General features: G+C 47.7%; 1 protein-coding gene across 1 annotated transcript in view; it reads right to left on the bottom strand.

The window, feature by feature from the left end:
• LOC131572785 (plexin-A4) overlaps window positions 1–26302 on the bottom strand; it is a 421465-nt gene that overhangs the window by 131046 nt on the left and 264117 nt on the right. The window contains exon 5 of the mRNA XM_058826142.1: window positions 15728–15828. Coding sequence (XP_058682125.1) covers window positions 15728–15828 — 101 coding nt within the window. The remainder of the gene's footprint in view (window positions 1–15727; window positions 15829–26302) is intronic.

Genomic DNA, 26302 nt, shown 5'->3' with positions numbered 1-26302 from the left:
TCATCTCTCTTTTAAGATGAAAATTGCCAAGTCACACAATCTCTCCCTGTGTACCTCTGACAATCCCAAAAAACTCTCTCTAGCACCAATTACCTTTTCTACTTCATTCTTCACCCATTTTTAGCTCATTTATAAATACACCAAACACCCTCAGCAGACATTCCCATGGGACCCTCCCAGATACTCCCTCCCTCCATCACAACCCTTTATTCATGGTCTTTATTTCCCACCTTTGAACTGGCTGCTGATCTATCAGAGGACTCATCTTCCTGTCCCATGACAGCATTGTTGAGGTTCCTAGCTATGGGAAAAGTATAAATTCCTTTGTATTAACCACATCATCCCTATCACATGGACTTTGATTTATTTAAAGAGCAATAATTGACTTGTGACACCCACCGTCCTCCCCCAGCGTGTCATGTGCTTTTTTTATTCATCTATTCTTAATCACGGCTCAACCAAATTAATGGGGGAAAAAAATATTCCATGGAATCATAGAATCCCAGAATGGTGGCTTGGAAAGGATATTAAAGATGATCTAATTCCAATCCCTCTGCCATGAGTGCCTTCCACTACCCCAGGTAGCTCCAAACTCCATCCAACTTAACCTGGAACATTTCCAGCGATGGGGCAGCCACAACATGGATTCAAATTCCATAGTTTCAAATTCCAGCTCTTGGACCTTTCAGGAGTTTGATTTAAATGTATATATATATATATATATATGTTTTGCACCTTTCATTCTTCCATCAAGTCCAGAATAGGCAATGAGGTATAGAGCAGATGTAACAACGTGGCAATTTCACACCAGAGTTTCCCAAGATCTTGCAGGGAACATCACTTCTATGCTGTAAAAACAAATTTTTGCTGAGCCCTCAGCAGCAGCCACTTCAGACAGCCTGTGCCCTTTGGAAAGTAAACTTCCAGGGGAACCTCGTTAAGTTTCAATCAGTTATTTTTATGAGGTTAGCAATGTGTTTCCTATGTGGGCTGCCTGATGATTGTTTTGCAATTCACACCCCAGAATTAGTGATCTTTTTATTCTTCTTTTTTTACTTCCATTGAGTGCAACTTCTAATTTTAAATAATGTCTCTTGACTTTGCCATTTAAGTAGGTATTTTAATTCTTTATTTCATTCACTTTTACTATCTTTAGGTCTCTTTTCATAGGTCATATAACTTCACAAGCCTCTTACATGATGTTTTCATGCGGGACACTGTGAGTCACTGCACCTTTTTTTTACCCCTATCTGCTCCTTTTAACAAGCTACTCAATTTTATGTTGTTTCCACTTTGAACCCCATAGTAATTTTTATTTATTTATTGTATTCTGCCTCTACAGAACACTGAACTTGAGCAGCACGTGGTCAGTCTTTGAGAGCAAGGCACTGAATATCTGTGTCCTGCAGCACATCCTGGGAGTAAATCAAGAATAAATCCAGATTTGTGTCTCCTTTCCTGGGTTTACAGGTAGGAGCTCCGAGTGTTGTGACATTTGCTCGGTGCGTACGAGGCCACTTGAAGTCTCTCATTACCACATCCCTTGCCCTCCCAACCTTTTGCATTTCTCTCAGCGTGTCACTGTCACTGTCACTGCCTTCAAGTGGTCAATAAACCAGCCCTAACACCGTGCCCTTCCCTGGGGACACCTTGTCACTTGTGCACACATTGACCTTATTTTCCTTCTTTGATTTTACGTTTTCTTTAACATGAAAGCCCTTCCTTTATCATTTCGGCCTCCTCTATTGTTCTTGGGTGATTTATGCCATAAATGAGCTTCCCTTTATCGAGGTTTCAGGCTGTGTATCCCATTAGCATCTTCATTTAAAGCAGACTCTGCACAGGAGCAAGTATATATTTAATTCTGTCTGATTGCCTGTTCTCGTGTGCCTCGATTAAGAGGGACATTCATTGGCATTGATTTTTGATGCTTTAACCTGAATTTTATCAAGTCCTAATCCAATCACCTTCCAAGGATAAAGGCATGTTATGACTTCACCTTTAGACAATGAGTTTCAACCTTTAAAACCTTTTCCTTGCCTAATTTTTATTTAACTGGCAACAAATATCTTCCTTCCTCTGTCAGCTCCCACTCTTTGAAAAGGTTTCCTTATTCTTTCCAAACTTCTTCCACTCTGTTTTCTTAACTAATGCACTGAAACATTTTCTCTGTTCCTGGCTTTGCATTTGGGAAAATGCCTCCATAAAAATGTTGATTTTTAGCCCGTTATCTCAACAGCGTCTGTCTTTCCTCCAGGATTTTCCTCCTTCTGTCCCCCTGCGATTGGGAGCAACATCCCATTAGTGCATTGAACAATACCAGGAAATATCCTCTAATCCCAGGGCCAAATGACATGGTCTGGTCACAGACACGTTATTGAACTCTATTAACTTCCAAAACACTTTGTGGAAACCCTCCCTGGCCCATTTAATTCCCAAACATGTCCAGGAATTGTTTGAAGGAGCGATAGCTGGCCCAAGCCAAACTCCATCCTAATAAATTTGCAGCATTAGGAACTGTCTTCCAGTGCCTAATAATATTCCATGGAGTTGTTTTAATTCCTGCTATAAATACATGTTATATGGCCCAGCACCACAGGATTCCTCCCACTGGAGTCTCTCTGACTGCCCTCAGAAACACGCAGAGATGTTCTCCTGCCACCAGCTAATGGCTTCAAACTGACAGAGGGCAGACTTAGATTGGATCTTAGGAAAAAACTCTTCATTGTGAGGGTGGGCAGGCCCCAGCACAGGGTGCCCAGAGCAGCTGTGGCTGCCCCTGGATCCCTGGAAGTGTCCAAGCTCTGTCCAGCCTGGCCTTGGAGCAGCCTGGGATAGTGGAAGGTGTCCCTGCCCATGAGAGGGGGTTTGGAATGAGATGGTCTTTAAGGTTCCTTCCAATCCAAACCCTTTTATGGTTCTGGCAGACCCACGTCAGTCTCTCCTTGCCCAAACATCTCTTCCAGCCCACCTGAAGGCCTCTCCTGTCTCTGTTTGTGTTGTTTTGTTTTTTTTCCCAATGCCAACAGAAGAGTTGGAGTGTCCTAACTTGGTAAGCCAGGGAGAAGAACCTCTTAGACATTTACTCTGTAAAACACAAACCAAGTCAGCAGGAGAAGACACAGTCCATGTTCCCACCCTACAGAGATCTGTCAGTCTGTCCATCTGTGCAGTGACCCTGGGCCTGCTCTGGACCCCTCCAGGGTTACACCAATGTAACCCTGATCAGATTTTCCGCTCCAGGGTTCTGCCAATGTAACTCTGATCAGTTTTCCTGCTCCGTTTGTGCTGTAAAATGTGAGATAACTTCGTGTCGAGTATCCCAAAGGGGCAGCTGTAGGAGTGACAGGCAGGCCAACAAATTCCCCTCCACTTTGGGAGAGATGTTTCATCTGCAAATGGGTTGTACATGACAGAGACAAGTTGCTATTTCAGATATTTAAAGATATGCTATAACACTGCTTGGCCTTAATTTTGGGCTCCAGCAGGCTATTGATTTTTTGATTCTTTATATTATGTTAATGATGTCATGATCATATCAGAGCAGCAATGTACTCCTGCAAAGCTCCAGAGTGCAATATTTAATAGATACTGTTAGTATTAATTGATTTTGCTATAATTCATTCTACTCATGTTTTCACGCTTAAGGGCTGGGTTTTTTGGTTTTTTTTTCCTATTAGCAGTAAATTCCCTAAATATCCAGGCAGAATGAATAAGTCAAAGCATTTACTTCTCCTCTTATTTTTTAATTTGGGAATGGGGGAAGTGGGGAAGGCTGTGCTCTGCAGCTCACCCCAATCAATAGCAGATTAAGTATAACACTCAATAATGGGACTGATGTGCTCCTCAACAGCTCAAGAGGCCATCAAATGATATTTTGTCAATTGGACAGATGAGTTTATGCTGTGGGTTCACTCTCCTTCCTTTCTCATCAGCCCTTTCTGATCCTAATCCAGATGCCTCTGGATCCCTGGCAGTGTCCAAGGCCAGGTTGGATGGGCTTGGAGCACCCTGGGATAGTGGGAGGTGTCCCTGCCCATGGCAAAGGATGGGAACTGGATAATCTTTTAGGTCCCTTTCCACCCAGACTATCCTAGGATTCTGTATTTCCATTATCTTCTATCAGATAAAGCCAGGAGGGAATTCTTCAGGTCAGGATTTTTTAATTTTGTCCTTAAAAGCAGAGAGGGGAACAGAGAACAAAGATTTACAATTCTGGTAAAAAATAACTCCCCACACAGAAGATCACTGTCATGTTCAGGTACACTGAGACCCTGCCCAGAGATACTGCAAAATTCAGAGCCATTCCTGGAAATAAATTTTATGAGGCAATAGCCTCAAGATGGAAAATTTATTTCTGCTTTCTTGGCTAATCATACACTGAAAGTCATTTGTGAGCTTGTTTGCAGGGCTGGGGCTGGGTGAGGATGAGGAAAGGATCAGGCTGATTTGCTTGTATCCATGTTTGTATTCTCTCTTCTGCCTGAGAAGAGCTAGAGCTCTTGGCAAGAATCCCAACATCATCATCCTCCTCCTGTTATTAACTGGCTGCCTCCTCAGAGGTGCTGGGTGGGAAAGGGCCAGGGCCACCTGCAGAAAAGCCACCTCTGGCCCTGCCACATCTGTTATCTGCTTTGAAAACACCTTATCAGGCCAGGCAAGCTCTGAGAGACTGGGAGCAGACAAAGCAGGCAAGTGTTATCTGAACTGAAATCCTGCCCTCTTGTCCTGCATAAAATAACCCAGTGCTCCCTGGCAGGGCTGGCATCCCTTCCAAGCTGCTGCTGGGGGCAGGACGTGTCTGGCTGCCTGTTCCCAGCTCCTGGGGAGCCACAGGGGCTCCTGTCCCTCAGCTACAGCTGAGAAAATCTGCAGACAAAACCTCTTTGTGGGGGGGAGTTGGGTCTGAAAGACAAAAGGAGTTTGGTTTTGTTGTGGTCATCTCCTCACCTCAGCTCTGAGCCATGAGAGTGGGGATTCTTAATAAAGGTGACCCATTAATACAGGGGTCCCATTAATGCAGGGCCCTCATTAATGCTGGTTTTAAACTGAAGGAGGGTCAGTTTAGATGAGATATAAGATTTTTTATTTTTTTACAATGAGGGTGGTAAAATACCAGCAGAGGCTGCTCAGAGAAGCTGTAGCTTCTCCTGGATCCCTGGGAACACCCAAGGTCAGGTTGGATGGGGCTTTAACCCACCCTCACCTCAAAATATGCACCAAGCTACCAAGAGAGAAGCCTTCCAGGCATGGGAAGTTAGATTGAGTTAGATTGAGATTATTTTCTTCATGTCTCAATTAAAATGTAGATCTCCTCCACTGCCTGGGGCAGAGGGGCAGGAGGCATTGGGAATGAGATATGGGAGGGAGAAGCAAGGTATGGGGAGGGTTTGCTTCACCCCTGTCTGCCTTAACCCTTCTGGTGCCACCCCTGATCTAACAGAAGGGTGTGCACTGGGATAACCAAGGAATTGCACGTGTGCTTGCATCTTTTCACGTCTGCCAAGGCTCCTTCTGCTCTAATTAAACAAACTCAAAGCCTGCTCAGCCACTTGTGAGATGAAATTATTATTTTTGTGCTCTATATATGCTTTATACATACTTTATATATATATATGTTTTACTGTAGTCATCACATCCAGCTACTTCTGCAATCCACCCATTGTCCAAAATACTTTAAGCCTTAGGATCTCACACCCACTCATGAGGTGAGGAACTGTTACTCCTATCCTACAAACAAGGGCCTAAAACACAGGGAATTTAAGGACTGGAGTCACTTTAAGTCAGGCATTGTTTGATATGGTCGTTTAAGGTTCCTCAGTAGCTGCTAAAAGAAACTGGCACTTCCAGGGGGCAATTCATTCCACTGCCTTCAACACCCCGGGGTTAGGAGGAATGTGTTCAGAAAAAGTCCTTGTCTTCACTGTCTGCAGAGACAGGAAACCGAGGAGCAGATGAGACAAATCCCATCCTAAGTAATTTGTCCAAAATCATGCCAGGTACTATGGCAGAGCAAGGAAATTAATTCTGTTCTCTCTCGCCTAAGGAAAATCCTGTAACCAGTGGATCATGCTGACGTTCCTTCCTAAATGTACCAAGGGGTCCAGGAGCTGTTTTCTCCAGCCAGAACCTGTCCCAGATCTTGTCCTACAACAGTGACTCAGTCCTTCAGCCCACAGCAATTCCCACTTCCCTGACCTCTCAAATCCCTTTATCCAGGTTAGGGAGAGTCATCCTCCAGCTCCTCCACTCTCTCCCAGCAGACATTTCTTGCTTTCATGCTTTCAGCATTTCATCCCCTCTTCATTATTTTATCTCAACTTTTCCTCAGCTTTCTCTTTATTTTTGGCCACAGGACAACCAGCAAAAAGACATGCTAATTGCTGGTGTAACTTCCCAGGCAGGAAAGATGTTGGAGGGAAATGAAAAGAAAACTGCTGTTCCTTCCATTACCAGGGAGTGGTGGATGCTTCCTTGCAAAGCTGTTTTCTGTGGGGCTGCCCCATGTCCCTATAGCACACAAGAAAGCCCACTGCCAGTGGCAGGAGAAATTCACAGCCACTGCCCCTGTCCTGCACTGGGAATTTGGTTTTTCCTGCAGAGGATGGCAAGAAAACATGTTTTTTTTTTTTAATATCCTGGTTTCCTGCATCCATATCTGAAGTGGAAAACAAGGGAAGAGAAGATGTTCAAGAGGATGGGACAATGAAGAAATGCAGATGCTGCTGGGGTTAGGAAGACTGTAAGGAGGATCCCCCACAAGATAAAGCCCCGCAGCAGGATGAGAGAATCAAGCTCAGAAGCTCCTGTGAACTCAGAACCTCCCTCCAGGACCACAGTTCTGCTTGGATGACAATCCTGAGCTGGCAGGGACCCACAGGGATCATTCAGTCCAACACCTGGCCCTACACAGAACACCCCAAAAATCCCATCCTGTGCCTCAGAGTGTTGCCCAAACTCTTCCTAACTCTGGCAGGCTTCATGCTGTGACCATTGCTCTGTGGAGACTGTTCCAAAAATACCCAATTCTTGTATACAAAAGTACCCAAAAAATTTTAAAAAAATGAAAAGAAATTTTAAAAATTAAAAAAAAATCTCCATGCTACAGAAGTCAAAGGGGAAAGCATCTGCACCTCTGCTTGGGGGATGGAGTGCAGGGGGATGTGGGAGTAATGGGGAGAGCTAGGGGCTGTGCTGATGGCACAGACAGGTTGGGTGGCAGGTCACTGAATGTGGGAATGTGCAACAGAGGATACTGGGAAGGAATTCCTGGCTGTGAGGGTGGGGAGACCCTGGCAGAGGGTTCCCAGAGAAGCTGTGGCTTTCTCTGGATCCCTGGAAGTGCCCGAGGCCAGGTTGGACAGGGCTTGGAACAGCCTGGGATGGTGGGAGGTGTCCCATGGCAGGGGGTGGAACAGGATGAATTTTAGAGGGTTCTTCCCACACAAATTATTCTCTGATGGTATTAATTTATGGGCAGGAGTGTGTGCAGATCCATGGAGAGACTGAGGCTGGATAAAGACACACCTTAAAGGTTTGCTGTTCTTTTCTTCAGGAGGAATTTCTCCCCGGTCCCTCCTGCTCCTTTCCCTTCAGAGACTTGTCACAGGTGGAGGCTGATGAAATGTCACAGAACCAGCAGTGGCAGCGATGTTCCCCCACCCTGGGGAGGGCTTGTTTCATGTGCCATTTTCCCTCATTGGCAGCTCATTGGCTGCAGAGGCACCGGGGAGCTCCTGACAGCAAGACAGATTCCCTAAAAGAGAGAGATTCCCTACAAACAGCCCAGCGACTGAGACAGCTCCCTGAACCATCCATATTCCCTGACACTCGCTGAGTGCCCCAGCCCTGCAGCAAAGCCTAGCCCTGCTCCATTGCAAATTAGGGCATTGCAAGACTTTAAAATTCACGGGAGGAGTGAGAGCGGTCACGCTGCAAAACCCACGGAATTTTGTCCGCTCTGAGAATTTGAGAGGGGAGAAGATCCCAAACTGGGGTTAGGCTCTGTTGTGTTGCCAACATACAGAGCTCAAAAGTCACCTGAGACGTCCTCAGGACCCCATCTTATCCTCCAGAAGAAAAGAAGACTCTGCCATACTTGTCCCAGGTGAACATCTCACACCTGAGGTTCCCCAGTTGCAGCACAGCAGGGATGGGTCACTGAATCGAATTCCTGGCTCACATAAAAACACAATTAAAAGTCTCCTTATATTCTCAATATATCTGTTATTCCTTATTCCTTATTTTGCTGCTTCTTGAGGTCTGAATCTCCCTGCTGGCTCTGCCAACATCCGTGTTGCAATTCAAGTCTGGCAATACTCGTTCTGTGTGACAGTCCCTGTAACTTTGCATCTCAGCTCCAGTGCACACCTGATTTTTAAGATTTTTAAATCTTAAAATTTTAAAAAATGCTCGGGTGGCCAAGCAGCTTTCCCCTATCCCTGTTCCCTCCCTAAATGTCTCCTGTGGGATGTGTAGATATTTCACCCAGAGACCTTCCCCTGAAGGGGCTGGAACTTTCTGCAACGTTAAACCTGAGCTGCCAACGTTCCTGTGACGGAGACGAATCCCAAGTAGGACACCAAACTCACAGGGCTGCAGGAGGAGAAAGCTTCTGCTGGAACCCACTGCACAAACTAATTATCTTCCCACCCTTCCCCACTGCCCTCTAGCAAAATAAGCTAATCAAAGAAAAGGTTGTTATCAAAACACATTTACCACACGCCTGCGTCTTATGGCCCACAGTGCCCAGTGCTGTCCCTGAGTTGCCTCAGGCAGGTACAGCCACCGAGATAATCAACCTGTGAAGGGCACAGCTCTGCCCTGCACTGCTCGGCTCACCAGAGCAGCAAAAGTGCCCCCAAAGGGGACACGACGGCGTTTAGGGAACGGATGCAGCCATGGGTCGGTTCTCCAGGACTGGGGATCTGCTCAGAGGGCTGGTTCAGAGGGGTTTATTCAATGTTTTCTGTAGAGAAACAGGATTCCCAGGAGCCTCTGATTCACTGGGGCTTTATCACCATCAATAGCCACGCTCCCAGTCCCGAGAATTTCCTCCTCCTCTCTGGGCTAAGAGCCCCGATCTCATTTCAAAAGGCCATTGGAGCTGTCACATTTGGGGCTATTTCCTCGGCTCCAAAGGTGTGAAAGGATGGGTACTTTAGCTGTACCTCAGCAGGCAGATTAGAGACTCCCTGGGCTCAGGACAGGGTGCTTTGATGTTCCCCTGCTGCGCTTCCCTCTGAAACACCGGCTCCAGTTTCCATAAGTGCCTGGGAAGAAGTGGGAATTGCTCCGTGCCAAGGCCAGTTTTGGGAAGATGACTCCACTGTCCCTTGCTGTCAGGTGGGAAGGGTTCTCAGGCCAGCTGTGACATGGGAGGAAACAAATCAAGACATTCCAAGAGCTCATTCACTCCTTTGCCACCACTGACTGCCAAACAAAGGATGGGAGACTTTCAAACCAAATGAAAGGCTGCAGATTTCCTGGAATTACTTTCTTTCCCAGCATTTATGTTTTTCTTGCCATCATGCAGCAGCACAGAACTGGAAATCTCCTTTGCAGTGAGAAATATCCACAAACACCTCAGACACACCGGGGTATTGAACTTAACAACTGGCTCTGAGTCTCCTTTCCGATGGGGAGGCACAGCCCAGATGGGCACAGATTTCCAAGGGAAAACAGGATTTGAGCTGGAAACTGTTCTCCCTGTGGCTGCTCCATCCTCAGGACGATTAGGACAATTATCAGGTACCTTTGACAGGACTCAGAGATGTCTGAAGGCTTCAAGAGCTGCCCCATGGCAGGACAATGTTGGGGCAGGGAAGGATAGAGGAAGATTTTCCTATAAAAATGTCCCTAACCATGACAGTGAGACCCAGAGGGTGGCCTGGCACTGCAACAGGCTCCCCAGGAATGTGATGATGGCACCAACCCTGCCAGAGCTCAAGAAAAGTTTGGACAATGCTCTCAGGCACCTGGTGTGGTTTTTGGGGCTGTTTTGTGCAGGGCGAGGAGCTGGACCTTGATGATTCACATGGGTCCCTTCCAGCTCAGAATATTCCCTGGTTCTGTTACTTTTCATCATTCCAGGCAAGTGCAAAACACCTCCAAATTGCTGCCTTATTGGAGGGACTCCAGGTGGCACCTTGGGACAAAACAGCATGGGGAGTACGAGGCAGGGGCAGCTGAGGGTTTATAGGATCACAAACCCCTGCAAGAGTCAGGAAATCCCTCTTTTCCCACTGTTAAAGCTCAGAGCAGCCCAGGAGTGGGTGTGATATTCCAGCCTCCTGCCCTGCTGGGTCCCTGAAGCCTGACCCACACAGCCCCTTCCAGAAGCAGCGCTGGAGGAAAAGGCTGGGAAGCAAAAACAAGGGAAGAAGGGAAGAAGAAAGAACAAAACCCTGAAAAGAGTCACAGGCTTTCAGACAGCAGAAAGTCAAACAAGAAAAAGACCCTTCAAGAAAGGTCTTATTGCAGCCTGTGTAGGCAGCTGGGGTTACCCGAGACTCTCTGGTGGTTCAGAAGACTTTGACCAAGAAAGTTAAAGCCAGGGAAATCAATGAGCTCTGCCAGAGGCGGCGCATCAGGTTACCTGCTGAGCCCAGACACCGCGAGCTGCACTTTGGAACTTTTCCCTTTTATTTCTCCTGGTCTGGCAGTGAGGCTGAGAGTGGATAACAAACCTCCCTCCACAGTGATCACTAGAAAACAGCTTGTTTAAATGCCTGTTTTTCCCTTCGTATCATGTTGGGAAGGAGAGCTGCAGTTTTGGAGTGTGTGAGTTGTCCACACAAGTGGGAGGAGGTGGAGAGCAGGAGGATGTGGAGGGTCACTCCTCAGACACTGGGGTGGGTGTCTGCTGCCACAGAATGGCATCAATCCCCTCTGAACTGGGCTGTTTTTTTTGTTGGGAAACCAAAAAATTCTCTTATGGCTTGTGAGGTGTCTCATAACAGCAGAGATCCAGTTAATCCAGACCAGCTCCACCTGAGGAATTCCGTGTGGGAGATTTTGGGCACCCCTGACCTACCCAGAGCCAAAGGGATCCAGGAAAGGTGACTGCTGTGGCCCAGAAATGAGAGTCTTTTGTCACTGCTTCTTCCATAGGGTGAGGATGCCTTCAGGAGGCCACTGGATCCTATTCCCAAGGTTCAGCAGCAGCGGGATCTGCTGGCTTGTGCTCTGCAAAGCCAACAGAGCCAGCTTGGGTGCCTTGGGGAGGCTCTGGGTGCCAGAAGGACACACAGAGGACATGAGCAGCTCCTCAGAGCTGAGCAGAGGAGTGAAGGGAGCAGAGCCAGCTCCTGGCTCCGATATCTCCAAGCAGGACAGACTGGAGATGCTTAAACAATCCCTCTTCCCTCTGCAGCAAATGTCAGTTCCTCTAAACCAACAGCGCTTGTTGACTGCTTTGCTCAGTCTCTAGGGCTGGTAAAGACTTCTGGGGGAGAAAGAAATCACAGATGCTCAAATGTTTCATTCTAATGGAAAAATAAAAATAAAAAAAAATTAATGCTTCCTTTCAGAATGACTTTTTATTTTGAAATCTCAAGCAATTTGCTAAAAACTGAAATCAAACCCCAAAACGAGGACTTCCAAAGTCTAAATGAATCATTCTCCAATTACTAAATGGAATCAGTCCCTTCCAGAACAGCTTTCAAGAACATTTCTTATTAAAAAAATAATTGGCCACTGCGAGCTGGAGGAAAAAAAAAAAGTTTTGAAATATCACAAGTTCTCCCAGAAAATGGGACTGTTTCCCTCTCTGATTGCAATTAATGACCTGCCAGCCAAGGAGTCCCCAGGCCTGCAAGGGCAGATTCCAGAGCAGAAGGAGGCTGGTGCCTGGGGGTGCATCCTCCTTAGGGACAGCTTGTGTGTGTTCAGCTATTCCTCTTGGAGTTAGATGGATGTTGCATGGGATGAAACGAGGCAGCAAAGCCAAAATCTAGGAGAGTCACTAGCGCAGCAGAGCCTGGGACAGGTCTCTTTGCACCCAGCAGGGGATTTCCCTGCGATAAAATGTTGCTCTTCTCTATAGGGACGCTGCTTTTCTGTGCCAAATTTCCATTCTTATGGCAGCTGGGGTGTTAAAGACAACCCAGGGATGCTGTGCAGGGCTGAAAACCTGCATGGTGACCACATGTAGATGGACTAGTGAATGTACACAGAATAACAGAATCCCTTTGGATGGAAGGAACCCTCAAAATCATCTATTCCACCCCCAGAGGGACACCTCCCTCTGTCCCAGGCTGCTCCAAGCCCCATCAAACCTGGCCTTGGACACTTCCAGGGATCCAAGGTCAGCCCCAGCTTCTCTGGGCACCCTGTGCCAGGGTCTCTCCACCCTCACATGGAAGAATTTCTTCCAAATATCCAATCTAGATTTAATGAGGGGTTTTTCAGTAGCTGAAGCTGGGAAAGAAGGAAGAGGGGGAGGTTACAGTTTGGATATGGCTGAGACAGGAGTAACTTGCCAGGGGATTAGAAGAGTGGTCAGATTTGGGTGTTTTCCTTGGACAGTGCTGCATCTGACACAGGAGGAAGCTGCTGAATTCATTTCAGGGTTGCAGAAAACTTCTCTGTGCTCTCAGCCCTCTCTGCAGCCCCTGTCCGGGCTGGTGACATTGCTGTGACCTTGCAGCACCTCTGCAGGCTGGTCCATCCCCACTGCTCCATCCCTGCCCCTCTCCCTCCCCCAGAGACCCCCGCAGCCACCAGAGCCACATTTCCAATTTACACCGAGTAAATGATTCATCGCCGCCTAAAGAGGCCTGAGCAGAGCCCGGGAGGGAGCAGAGCTGGGAAAGGGAGGGAGGACAAGATCGGGGTAAAGATACGGAGATGAAAAGCTCCAGTGACCTGCTCTGTATCAGCTCCTCTCCTCGGGACAGAAGCCAATCCATCCTCCCCCCTCTCTCCCGCAGCCGTCTGTGGGTCTGTCTGTCTCTCCCAGAGGACTCGAGTTTCTCGGTGTAAGGTTAGGACAGCAGAGCTGTGGAAATCGATTCCCGAGCCCTGGCACGCCGCCCTCGGCACAGACAGCCCAGCTCAGCCGGGAAGAGACGGATGGGAGCTGTCCCTGGAGCTCTCCGGTGGTGGGAGCTGAGGATGGCTGGAAATGGGGGTCTGGGGAAGAGGAGTTGCATCAGCCCTTGTAGGAAAAATCCCAAAATAAGAGAGACACAAATACAGTGCCATAACCCTTTGGGCAGTTTTCTCCTGCCTCCCAGCCTACTACTGCTCCTCTTGATGGTTTGTACTGGAGGAGGAGAAGGGAACAGCGTGGCTTTGCCCACAAATCTGTCTCCCAGCCCCACTCTACCCCAGCTCTTGCACAGCCCAGCTGCTTCCTCCACACCTTCCACATCACTGGATTCAGCCCTGCACTGGGAATCCCCCGGGATTCCTGACTGGGAGGGAAGAAGGAAGGGTTAGGAGCCAGGAGGGGAAATGTTTATGGCATTTTTCCCCAGGGACCCTCGCGCAGGAGCTGTTGAAGGCGTATTCCAGTTGAGGAAAAGTCTGTTAATGAGTCTTGAGGGGTTCTGATGTGCACAAATTTCTAATTAGAGACTCAGTATTCCAGTGTCCTTACCCTGAACATCCTGTGCAGCCAAAACTTTTTGAGTGGGATGTAATTGGCTCCTTTGCTCTCAGGGCTGCCCAAAAGGATGAGGAAACTGAGACTCAGAAAGGAACACCTGAGGCTGCACGGAAAACCCCCCCCAAACTAGGACTGAAAATCAGATTTCTTCACCGTGAGAAAAACTAGAGGGAAGCAACAGACTTGAAGTGGGATTTGATAACATTTGCCTTCAAAGTGCTTCAAAAAAACCCAGCAGGGAATCAATCTCAGTGACCCTGCTGAAAGGCACATAAATAAGAGGTGTTTCTCTTCTCCAGACAAGGAACCAGAGGTTAAGTGGCCAGAGGGAGGAGGGCACGGGGACGCTGCCATCAGCCAGGTCCAGACTCCAGCCACACTTCTCCCTCAAGAATCGAGCCTGAACAGGGATTTTTTTTAACCAAGTTGAATCTGACAGCCCCACCCATCACCCTCTATTTCATTCCCAGTACTGCTCAGGATGAGCTGCTGCACACTCTGCAGGTGCCTGTGCCCCTTCTCTCTCCTTTTGGGGATTTATTGCTGCATGTTTTGATTTGTTTGTTGCCACTGACCCTGGATGCAAGGAGATGAAATATCCAGCACTGCTGTGGTACAATCAATGAACAAATTCGTGCCTTTCTATGCTGCTTGCACATATCTGTGCTGTCCCTTTGCTGGCAGCAAACACACGGTGTCCTGGAGGATGGATGCAGGATGAGATCAGATGGGAACACACTATAAAGCTCTGTGTCAAAAGGAAATACCCTCAGGTCAGCAGGATGAAAGTTTTCTGGGCTCTTACCCACCACACCACAATTCAGGACTGGTTTGCCAAGGTTCTCTTGAACAATTCCAGAGCACGAGCCACATTTTTGGACATGTTTTGGGATGGATCCCCCGGATCTGATTTGAAATTAAGCAGACTGCTGTGGTTTTGGATGAGGGTCACACAAGCTGACAGAAGCAGAGCATTCAGAGCATCGACAGAAGGCTGGAATATGGTCCAGGTTTGTTCCCTTCTGTTCCACAAGGAGAGGTAGCAAAGTCTATCACTTCAACTGGATCCCTGTCTCCACCTGGAGAGTTTGCAACTCAACAGGAAGAATTCAGATGAACTCAGAGGGAAAAGACCAACACACGGCAAGAGCAGGGCCCATCAGAAAAACCCTCCAAGGCTGCCAAGGACACCGTGAGGCTTGGAGTGACAACACCCTGCAGAGCCACTCTCAGCTGGAACCCTGGGTTAGACAGGTCCACTGCACTTCCCAGCCCCTGTCTCTGCTGAGAGGGGCTGGGCAAACCAGACCTCCCTGTCACTCAGAGCCAGGAGCCCAGCCAAGCCAACACCTCCCTCCTCCATGGCTTTGGCAGAGGGTTCTCTGCAGGAGGAGATCACTCAGGGAAAGGCTGCAGAGAGGCAGCTTCAAGACCAACAGCATCATCAAAAAGCCTGAGGAAAAACACGCCAATGAACTGATATCCCAATACTGAGGACACCTGGATCCAGTTCTCCTTGTGAGGTAGTGGATAAACCAGTACAACAAAATAATGGAAGAGTGGAATGAGGCCTTGCTTGGCCTGTTAAACCATAAAGTCCCAATGAAAACTGCCTTGGAGTGGATCCCATGTTGTTTACTGGGATCTGATTCCTCCTCTTTAAGGGTGATGGAGATCACAACGAGTCTGAAAGAGGAGAGGTTCAGGTCAGCAGTGGAAAGCTGGAGGTGCTGAGACAAGGGTGAATGGTCAGAGGCAAATTCCCTTGAACGGACTGGAAACCACCAGGAAAATGTGACCCAGAGAAGAGCTGCTGGAGTGTTGAATTCAAAAAACACCAGACTGCTTTGCCAGTGCAGTCAGCAAGACCAAGTCCACAGACCAAGCTGTGGAGAAGTTCTGTCCAACCTCTACCACCCTTCTTTCCCCTCATCTTCCAAAAAAAGCCTTCATAATGAAGCAAAGTCTCTCCCCAGCAAGTCCCAGAGAACTTTTTGGAGGCACAGGCTCAGCCAGGGGCTGAGACAGCATTTCCCCCCTCTAACTGTGCTATCAGGAGGCAGGTGAGGGGGGCAGGCAGGGCTGGGGTGGTGGCAGAGCCCTGCAGGTACTCACGTGTTGTGAAGCACACACCATCCGCAGTGGGGGTCCCCCGAGCCCAGGCACTCGCTGCAGGTCTCGTACTGGCTGCACGACTCCACGGGCACCCTGGTGAGCTGCAGGAGGAAAGGGGACAACCTGTCAGGCTTCTCACACGGCTCAGAACGGCTTGGTGGAGGTGCCACCCACCCTGTCCCCTTGCCCTGGTGCCTGTGCTCCCACAGGAAGATCCGTGCAGCGCTGGGCAGGCCTGGGGCAGGCAGAGGGATGGGGATGCTGCAGTCCCTGCCCACACCCTGGTCCACGTCTCCTGTGGCCTTTCCCTCACCCTGTAGCCCTTCATCTGTTGCCAAATTACTTTGCTTGCAGGATTTCCCATCAATCAACAAATCAGGCAGGCTGTGGGGATGTGATACCTTGAAATTAAATCAATTTCAACTGGACAACAGGAGATCTGCAGCAGGTTAAACTCCCTGGATCTCATTGATCTCTCTGGTTTTGGACTCCGTTGCTTTCTGGCTTCCTGTGAGAGCTGAGGTCTTGTGATGTCTTTGTCTCCCTCCCGTGACCTCCTGCCACCACCAGTCCCCACTGCCACCACCAGTCCCCACTGCCACCACCACTGCTGGTCCCAGGAAAGCGTTAACTCCACTCCCCATTGCCCGTGCATCTTTCCAACCACCGCTTGTCCCATCCCTGGAGAGGTTGCTCCCAGCAGGAAAAAGGACAAAGGCTACCAGGCTGGATATTTTCTGCTTTAGCAGCTCAGAAGGCATTAGAGTGGGACCTGAAACACCCATGTACTGCCAAAATACCGCATTTTATCATCTATTTTTCTTTTATTTTTCCTTTTTAATTAAAGCATTTCAGCGAGAGGTTTCAAGGGTTGAAGGGACTGCCCAGCCTGACCTCCTGTCTCACAGACCAGTGCTTTTGATTCCTCTTAGGTTTTGTAAGCCCCTCGCAGCTTTTGAAGCCAAACACACAATTTGGGCCCAATGACCTGATAGTCCCTTTTCCACTGAATAAGCTTCAGAGAGCCTCTGTAATATCCAGTCAATTGCTGGTGTCTTCACCCCAGTTCCTGTCAGCAGGGAGAGTTTATTCCCTCAGATGACAGAGTGTGGAATTATCCTGATGAAACACCGCTGAGAACTGCCAGCTCTAAACTGCAGAACAGTTACTCCTGACAAATGACGAGGGAATACACCTGGATCCCAGGGACGATTTTTTACTTGGCACAACATTCAGGAGAGCTTGAGCTGTGAAGTGACAGACTAAGATCCATCTTGGTTGTGTCTGTAAATGAACCAAGAACTGGCTTTTTTTTTTTTTTGGTTTGTTTTTTGTTTTTAAATTTTAATATAAATATATATCAGGCAAAATTCCAGCTCTGTATGAAGACCTTTTCTGGTTGTATCAGAAATTGTTTTTCTCACCCTACCCACAAATCCCAGTTGATAGTCTATAAGCAAAAGCTGGAGATGCGCAGTTTTGCCTCTGGCAAGTGGCAGAAGCTTTAGAAAACTTCAGGTAGGAACAGGATGGGTTTTATTTACCATTGCACCACTGCCTGTGCCAAGTCACCCAGAGGAACCAACTGCAGCTACTGAAAGCCTTTAAGGAAAAAGTGAGAAAAGGGGGGAAAAAAACCTCAAACAAAAACCAGCACAAACTCACTTTTCTCAGCTGAATCTATTGACTTGAGCATAAAAACATAATCAGAAGAGACCACAGAGCAATAAAAGTTATAAGAACAAGACAAAAAAGGAGTCATTCAGACCTCTCTAATTAAGGCAGCCTTGGCAGCTGTGAATTAATGGTTGGATTTGATGATCTTAAAGGTCTTTTCCAAGATTCTGTGATTCTTTCAAGAAGTTTAAAAATTAAGATTGCTTGGCCATGAATGAGGTTGTTCCACCTTCCTTAAGCTTCTCATCAAGTAGGCACCACCTATTCATGAAGAATAAATTTTATGCCTCAGAATTTCACTCAATTAAACTTGTTGAAGCCAATAGTCTGTGTTGAATCCAAATTCCAAAAACACATAAATTTTTTTACAAGAAGATATCAAAAGGTGGAGACATTATATTTTATTATGTCAGCCATTCCCACCTCTTATTTCCACCAGAATAAAATATGCTGTGAGTTTTTTTATCTCAATCACATCAAGCTTGGCCATGGCTACACTGTGGCCACCAGAGGACCTGAAGAAGGAGCAGAAAATTTAGCGTCCAAAGACTCTAAATCTGCCATTCCTCAATCCAGATGCAATTCCCACCTGGTAATTAGAATTTTGTGAGCACAGTTGGGTTTGGCTCCGCAGTTCCCACCCAAACCACCCTCAGTTTGACATATGGTGCTGCTTGATTTATCCTCATTAGCTCTAGATAGTTCCATCCAGCCTCACTTCTGAGCCAGTTTGTACCTGCCTGATAGAAGTGAGCTTTGGTTGAGAAGTTTAGATCAGAAAATGAACTTTTCCAACACCTGGTGATCCTGGCTTGAATGTTCAGAGTCAAAATCCACTCGTGGCTGTGATATAGGTACAAGAAAGATATCCTAGAGGACTGAAATTTGCCATTTCTTGGCAAATGGCTATAAAAAGAGTAGATAAAAGGTGCTCTGTGTGTTTTATTCTTATTAGTTAATTAGCCATCAAAGGATATCCAAGCCTGTCCCAGTGGCAGGAGGAACCTACTGGGAACCCAGATCTTCATCTTTGCAGAAATGTTTTCTTTTCAGTCTGTTTGGGTACATTTTGTGGGATTTATGTTGTTTCCAGGAGCACACCTGCCTTGTGCTGCAGAGCCCACAGGGATGTGCCACGAGCTTCCCGCATCCCAAATCCCGTCAATCCCACCAGAGTGTGTCCCGTGTCACCGTGTGCGTTATTCCTGCCCTAAAAGTCCTTTCACGAGTTCACCTCTAGCAGCTTTATTGTGAGATTAATTAAAACTGTACCATGCTGATAAATGTCTTGGGCTGGAAGTGTCAGACCTTCCAATTAATGCAGAAAGAAACCACAAAAAAAAAACAAAACAAAGGAGCTGCAACTGAAAGAAATGCCACCTGAGGGTCATCTGCTGAGAAGAGGAAGAACATCAAGCAAATAAGGCACATCAGAGGTCTTATTTTCCTTTTTGGAGCATAAACTGTAATTAATTCAGCTCAGCTTTCCACGTTGAAGGGTTTGAGAGCTGACTGTGTCCCTCCAGGGAACAGCCAGCTTTTTGTGCTGCCACTAAAATATCAGCAAAAGGGAAGTCCATGCAGCCTCCCAGCTACAGAGCCTTGCCATCCTTCACTTGGATGAAGGGATCAGGCAGTGCTGGAGGTGGAAATCTCCATGGCAAACCCGGCTGTGGTTACTCCTTCCACCCCTTCTCCATCCTTGGAAAGCCTGACAAACTCTTCAAGGCTATTTTCCAACCTTGGTGAGGGTCCCTACCCCTGGTTCTTCGTGGGAGTGAAACCTGGATTCAACATTTTGTGGCAAATATCACAGAATCCTGGAATGTCCTGAGCTGGAGGGGACCCACAAGGATCATTGAAGTTCAATCCTTAGCCCTGCACAGGGCGACTCCAGGAATCCACCACGTGTCTGAGAGTGCTGTCCAGATAAAACCAGGGATTCAGCAGGACTAGAAAAGGAAAGTGTCCTTCATTTTGGGGCATTAGGAGCCAGTTTGAAGGAATTTGTATTTAATTTATATTCCTGCAGTGGTCACAGCTTCATTGATATTTTTAGCCTCACTGTTCCAGAGCAATATATGGATGTAAGAACAGACTGCTGTGGTTCTCAGGGCTTATATCCCATATATCAGGAAAATATATGATATCAGGAAAAGGTTCCTTCCCAGAGGGTGGTGGGCACTGAACAGGCTGCCCAGGGAATGGGCACATTCCCAAGGCTCCCAGAGCTTCAGAAACATTTGGACAATGCTCTCAGGCATGCACAGGGTGGGATTGTTGGGGCATCTGTGCAGGGCCAGGAGCTGGACTGGATGATCCTCACAGTTCCCTTCTAACTCAGGATATTCTCTGATTCTGTCCCCACATCTCCCCATTTTATCAAGGAGAGCTGAAGCAGAAAGGGAGGTCTCAGCAGCAGAAGGAGGAGCTGTCTCAATGTCTCTGAAGGTGTGGGTTTATGGCATCTGAGCAAGTCTGGGGAGGAAGTTCAGGTAACACCTGCTCAGTGAGCACCAGGTCATTAAATACAACATATTTAGGCCATGGGTTTATTGGAATATTGAAGATATGAAGGTAAGGTCCTTTAAAAGTGCACACACCTGGTGGACATCCAGGAGCTGCTGTGCTTCCAAAGATCTGTCCATAGCTGAGCAGAGGGACAGATGATCTCTGACCCAGAGTGAGATGCAATCCCAGAGCCAGGGATGGACAAGGGGAAGGTGAATCTCACGTCCTTCTCAAGGGCAGAAAGGGAACAACGAGCAGGCCCAGCTGCCATGGCTGCAGCAGGATTTGAAGAGCTGTTTCACCTCATCAACACATTCATTTACTGGTCCCCAAAAGAAATCACCCACGAGTTCCTGGCTCACAAGGAAATCTTAAAAATCTGGCAAAATCTGCAAAGTGCTGAATGGTTCAGAGCTCAACTGCTCCTTCAGGGTGTTTCACCCTCACCTCTGATCCTGCCTAAATTCCAAACTGCAGATTCTCCAGCTCCCAGCCTCCCTTCCCCTCCCTATTTCTAGTATGAATGAGTTACAAAAAGTCATTTAAAACAAAATGATTGAGTTTTTTTGGATCTGGTAGACAGTAACAGATAATCCTGTTAGAAATTTGGCTCCTGCTTCTGCCATTATACATTCACAAAAGCTCCTGCTATGTGCTCAGTCATAATTTTCTGGCTCCCATTTTTGACTTTTTTATTTCAATATACATTGCTTCTTTTTCCCCTTAAACTGCCAACATTCTGGTCAAAACCTGAATCATTGCTCAATCTCTGTTGTTATAATTGGATGTTAATACAGTGGCAGGATTTATTCAGTCTGATGGACTAAGTTAATTTAAATGTACAAAAAGGCATCTTAAGTAGCCAATTTCCTTCCCAGCAGTCAAAAGATACATTTCCAAAACACTGAACAGTGGCTCTGTCAAGCCATGTGGGTTCTGTGAATGCTGCTATCTTTCGAGGCTCAGCCAGCCCTGAAAAACTGCAGAAAGATTTAGGAGTGGAGCTTATTTGATTTCAAAGCCCTGAATAGAGTGTTCATGATAATACAGTTTATTAAATAGAGGAAGGCAAAAAGCCACCTGAAAGAAGCACAGGTTGAAGCACTTCTGCACCTTGAACAGTCAGGGAAGGTGCTCAGTCACCTGCACAGCATCCCAAGATGTTGATTTTATTCTGGCCTGAATTACAGACAAAGGGACTTGGATTTCCTCTGTCATGTTTGATATCCTGTGCCTTATTACCTGACCTAGAGGCCCAGTAAAAAGGCAGGAGAAGGGAAAAGCAAAACACATTATTTACCCTGGTGAGAAGCAGGGCTCACACACGGGGAGATGTCAGACTGCTGGGAGAGGAGCTGCTCCTGCAGGGATAGAAATGAGGATCTGGGTTTCATTCCAGCCTGCCACCTCTGCAGGATAAGAACACAACTTGCCAGTCCCACTGGGATGGGGAATGCCATTTCTCATCAGACACCCCCAAGCTCTGCCTCTTCCCAGTAAATCCATGCTTACATCCTTGGAAAACTGGGCTCTTTAATTCAGAGCGTTAATTGGAAGCAGCAGTAGCTGTCAAGGACAAATGACACAATAATTAAAGTGGGGGTCAGCGTCCTGCTACATGGCAGGATAAATTACCTGATCAAATATTCTTGTTCACCAAGAGCCCTCTACCTCCAGTTGTGTGTTTGCTGTTCCTCCTCCTCTCCTGTCTCTGTTCTGGGCACCTTTGGTGAGAGATTTCTCCACTCTGGTGCTGCCAGAGCAAATCCCCAGCCACAACCACATGACACTCACACCAACAGAGGTACAGCAAGAGGAGGAATACAAAGATTTGATGCCCACAGCCTCTGTGGCAACAGCTCCAGGAAACTTTGAGGCGAGGCTGAGTGTTGGCAGCTCCCATCAGAAGCTCTCAGGATGAGACTGCTGCTCCTGCAGCAATGAAATTGGCTTTGCACACCTTGCAGTGCAGTTCTGCTCTTCATACATCCCTTGGCAGGACTCTGCCCTGCAGCTGGCTCAGAAAACCCCTCAAATAAGGGGTTTTCTGTGTAAACCATGCTGGGCTTCATTTCTGATCTATCAAGCCTGTCAGGCTTGCAGGGAACAGCTCTGTCGGGGCAGGTGTGAAAAGTGAGGGCTTTGCCTTCTCACTAAACTCTGTCTGCAACATCAGAGTCTAATTCTAAGCTAGAAACTCATGCTCTGTTGAAGGAGAGACCTTTTGCAGGGCAGGATTTGTCTGCTCTCTGTTTTAGATGTCAAGCAGGGATGAGATAAATCACACCCTGGATGTGCCTGTGTCTGTTCACTGAATATAAAGGAGTCTGGACAGCCAGGTCAGGTGGAGACATTGACAATGTACACCACAGTCACCAGCTGAGGTGACTCCCACACCAATGCCACACTTCATTTTCTGTTCTTTCTCAAATTTTGTCACTGAGAACAATCCTCAGATGTGTTCAGGCCTCCCTTCTTCCTAATCCCAGCACCAGAATAACCAGTCACATACAAAATACATTTTGTTTAATTTTTTGGAGAGTGCTATAGGCAATCCCCCGTGTTCCATAGCTTGTAAACCATGGCAGAGCTCCGAAGCCCCTGGGTGGTGACAGGGACTGTGCTTGAACAAGAGCCTTTCCCCATCTGCTCTGTCACACAGCCCTCGCACCAACCTCATCCCTGCTCTGTTCTGGCTGCATTTACAAGGGAACAGACAGATAACAAAGATTATCTCAGTCCTTTTCTTAAAGGTTTGGCAGGTTCCCAGTTTTCCCTTTACAACTGCGCAGCCCTGTGCTGTCCATTCTTCAAAGAATTCCTCCTCTCTGTAGTGACTCCCCTCCCAAAAACATCACTCCAGGAGGAGCAGGGGACACAGCATCCTGCTGGGAGCTTGGTTGGCATCCTGAAGGTTGAAAAGTGTTCCACACACTCAGAGGTTTCGGTTCAGGTTTCCACCGAATTCACTCATTTTTCCCTTACCAAGATTGCCAAACCCTTCCTCAGCTGGGATTGCATCCCATTGGCACAAGGCAGGGAAATATCTGAATTTCCTTGTAAAAATCAGAGTTCACCAGCTCAGAGGCATGGAAGGAGAGAGAGGTGATTTTACCCAAAGCTGATGAAACCAACCAACCTTCTTCCCCACCCTACAGAGCATCAGCTCTGGCCGGCTTCCTCCGCCTGCAGCATCCCATCCGTGTTTCTCCCTGCTGCATCCAGGTAGCTTCACATCCCCCCTACCTTGTCTACACTAAATCTTGATCCCCTGGTCAAGTGTTGCACTCTGTGAACTGTGAAACAAATGAGGTTTGGCTAAACATTTGTGTTCAAAAGCCTTCAGAAAAACCAGCCTCATGTCACAATTAATGCAGGGCCAGCCCAGGCTTAATGAGAGCTGGTGTCTGTGTGGCCACTGGAGCGTGGCTGCAGAGCAAGGGAGAGATTGTTACCCAGGCTCCAAAAAGGCTATAAATAGATTTAATTGGGACCTGGGAAGGAATTTATGCCCCTGCAATGGGTTTGTCAAAGCCCAGCATCCCTTGAAGGTTCCTGGTGGAGGCTTGAACAGTTAAAACACGCAGGGAGAAGTTAAGAGCTGTTTCTGCTGGTGGTGGTGCTTTCCAGGTCGTGTTGTTCCACTGCCTTTCCAGATGTTCCCACCACAGAATCAGAGAAAGAATTGGGTTGGAAGGGACCTTTAAAGATCATCTGATTCCAACACCCCATGAAAGGAAGGGATCCTTTTCCTCAGTTAGCAGTGAGCATCTTCCCACAGATTAATTCTCCTCAGCAGCCACTCCCAGGTGTCTTATTGTGTCCATTCCCATCAGTTCAATCCTGTCATCACTACAAACTCCATCTTTACACATTTTATATCTCCCTGGGCTATGAAGTTCTATCCTAATCCTCATCCTCATCCAATTGCCTGGAGGAACTTTGCCTCGTCCCTCTCCCCTGGCACTCTGACCCTCTCCCAGGTTTCTGGTTCCACCACTCCTGACCCAGGCTGCTCCTGAAGCTGATCAAACTCTCTTGTGCAGGATTCAATTCTGCCAGCACTCTCAGGCCACAGGAATTGTGGCAGTTTGATAAATGCCCCTTTTTCAGTTATAAACAGATTTTCAATCCCCCGTAATTCCACACAGGAACAGCTGTGCTGGCTGGGACCAACACCCCACATATCCCAGCTCCTTCAGCCATGGCCTAAAAGGAAAGCATAAGACCAGGGTGAACACATTTATGTCTCCAGCAGCTGCCAGGCCTTTGGCAATTTTCATTCAGGGGAACTTCTGCATCTTGTCTTCTCTCCATCATAACCCAAAGAGCTATTTATTTATTTATTTATTTATTTCCTTTGGTTTATCCTTGAAGCTGCATTGTTGCATCCACATCATGCTTTGCCAGGGAATTTCACAGATCCAGAGCCCACTTGCTTGAAGGAATCACCTGCTTTCATTTGTTCAGGACTTGATTTTTCAACAGTTTAATTTCATGCCCTGTAATTCCTGTATTTGCAGAGGTGTTGAGCAGTCAGTTCCTATCCATCCCCTCCTGCCACTCCTAAGTTTGCCAATCTCTCCATGTACCCCAGCTCACCTCCTTCAAGGCTGAGGGGTTCCTGCTTCTTCAGTCACCTCCCACATGGAAACCACCCTGTGCCTCTGACCACGGAATCATTAAGGTTGGAAAAGCCCTCCAAGGTCATCGAGTCCAACCCAGCCCTGCCAAGGCCACCACTGCCCCCGTCCCAGGTCCCACATCCAGATGGCTTTAGACACTTCCCGGCATGGTGGTTCCACCACTGCCCTGGGCAGTCTGTTCCAATGCCTGCCCACCCTTTTCATGAACAAATTTTCCCTAATATCCAACCTAAACCTCCCTTGGTACAACTTGAGGCTGTTCCCTCCTGTCCCTGGGAGCAGATCCCGATCCCTCCGGCTGTCCCATCCCGTCAGGGAGTTGTGCAGAGCCACAAAGTCCCCCCTGATCCCCCTTTTCTCCAGGCTGAGCCCCTTCCCCAGCTCCCTCAGCTGCTCCTCATCAGACTTGTGCTCACCCATCTCTTTTAACTGTTTATTTACCCTTTTTTAGCCACATATGGGGCAAAAGGAGAGGCTACATGGTGGCTGAGGTCATCTCTTTGTGGCCTTCACCATCTTGTCCCCTCCCTGGGCTCTCAGGCCCCAGTCTCACCAAAAACTGTTACACCACTGCCTTCAGCACGGTCTGAGGCACAGGGCTGTCCACATCCCCCAGCCTCATCCCAGGTGACAAACACAACAAACACAATCAGAATGACCTGTGATGGTTTTGTCAGAGGCAGGCAACTCATAAAACTTGATTGCCTTTTGCTGAGTGAGGGTGCAGTGGCACTGATCTTCACACAGCTCCCCAGAGCCCGCATTTCTTGCCACAAAAAGGGGTATTTTGGATTGCTCACAGACACCCTCACACACACCACACTCCAAATTTTCTCCTCCTATCACTGCCTCCTCTCCTTTTACACCTCATTCTCCATGCAGTGCCTTCAAATCTCTCTGGCAGGAGCTCCACAGGCAGCATCAATCAGAGTGATAACATCAGCTGAAGAGTTCTGAGGTCACACCGGTTAATCTGCAGCCCAAAATCTTCAGATGTGAGGCAGGGAGAGCCATGATAACGTTTGCTTCAGCTGTTCCTGAGCAAACACACGCCAACCCAACCCACAGCCCCAAAACTGGGGCTTTCAGGGCTGTCACAGCACCTCTGCCTCTCCAGAGCTCCCACCACCGCCATCCTTCCCGAGGGTTTCACTCAAGGGTTAAGCAAGATCCAGGGAGAAAATGTGAAGCAGGTTCTTCCCAACCTTTAAATCTATGTCTCAGTTTATTAAAGGGGAGGAAAGCAGACAGCACTCCCTGCTCAGCTGGTGCCTCTGGGAGCCCTCAAGGTTTGGGGGGTAATTGGTGCTGCCAAAAGAGGCAGTGGCCAGGCAGAGATGCAGGGCACTGTTCTGTCCATTTGTCTCTAAATATCCCTGCTGCTTGTTTTGGCATGGAATTAGAGGGAAGAAGATCCCAGCAAAGCCCAGCTGCCTCTCTGTGTGGTTTTAACTCACAAAGGAGGCTCGAAATGCAGAATTCCTGCTGAGTGTAGTGAGGGTTGCTCCATCCCAGTGCCCGTATTTCAGGTGGATGAAGCACTACACGTGTTTTCCCAGCTTTTCCAGGCATTCATCTTGCCATAAAATGAAAGCCCAAGGATATTTAATTCAGGGATCATATAAATGCATAACTTTTAAGATCAGAAGGGACCACTGCATCATCTGTCCTCACCTGCTGTACATCACAGGCCACTCCCCACCTGCTCTTAGGCTGAACCAGAGAATCTGGGTTTAGCTGA

This window comes from Poecile atricapillus, chromosome Z (assembly GCF_030490865.1).
Source record: "Poecile atricapillus isolate bPoeAtr1 chromosome Z, bPoeAtr1.hap1, whole genome shotgun sequence".
Classification (NCBI taxonomy): Eukaryota; Metazoa; Chordata; class Aves; order Passeriformes; family Paridae; genus Poecile; species Poecile atricapillus.
The sequence above is the reverse complement of the archived record's forward strand: the minus strand, read 5'-3'. Positions and strand labels throughout refer to the sequence as shown.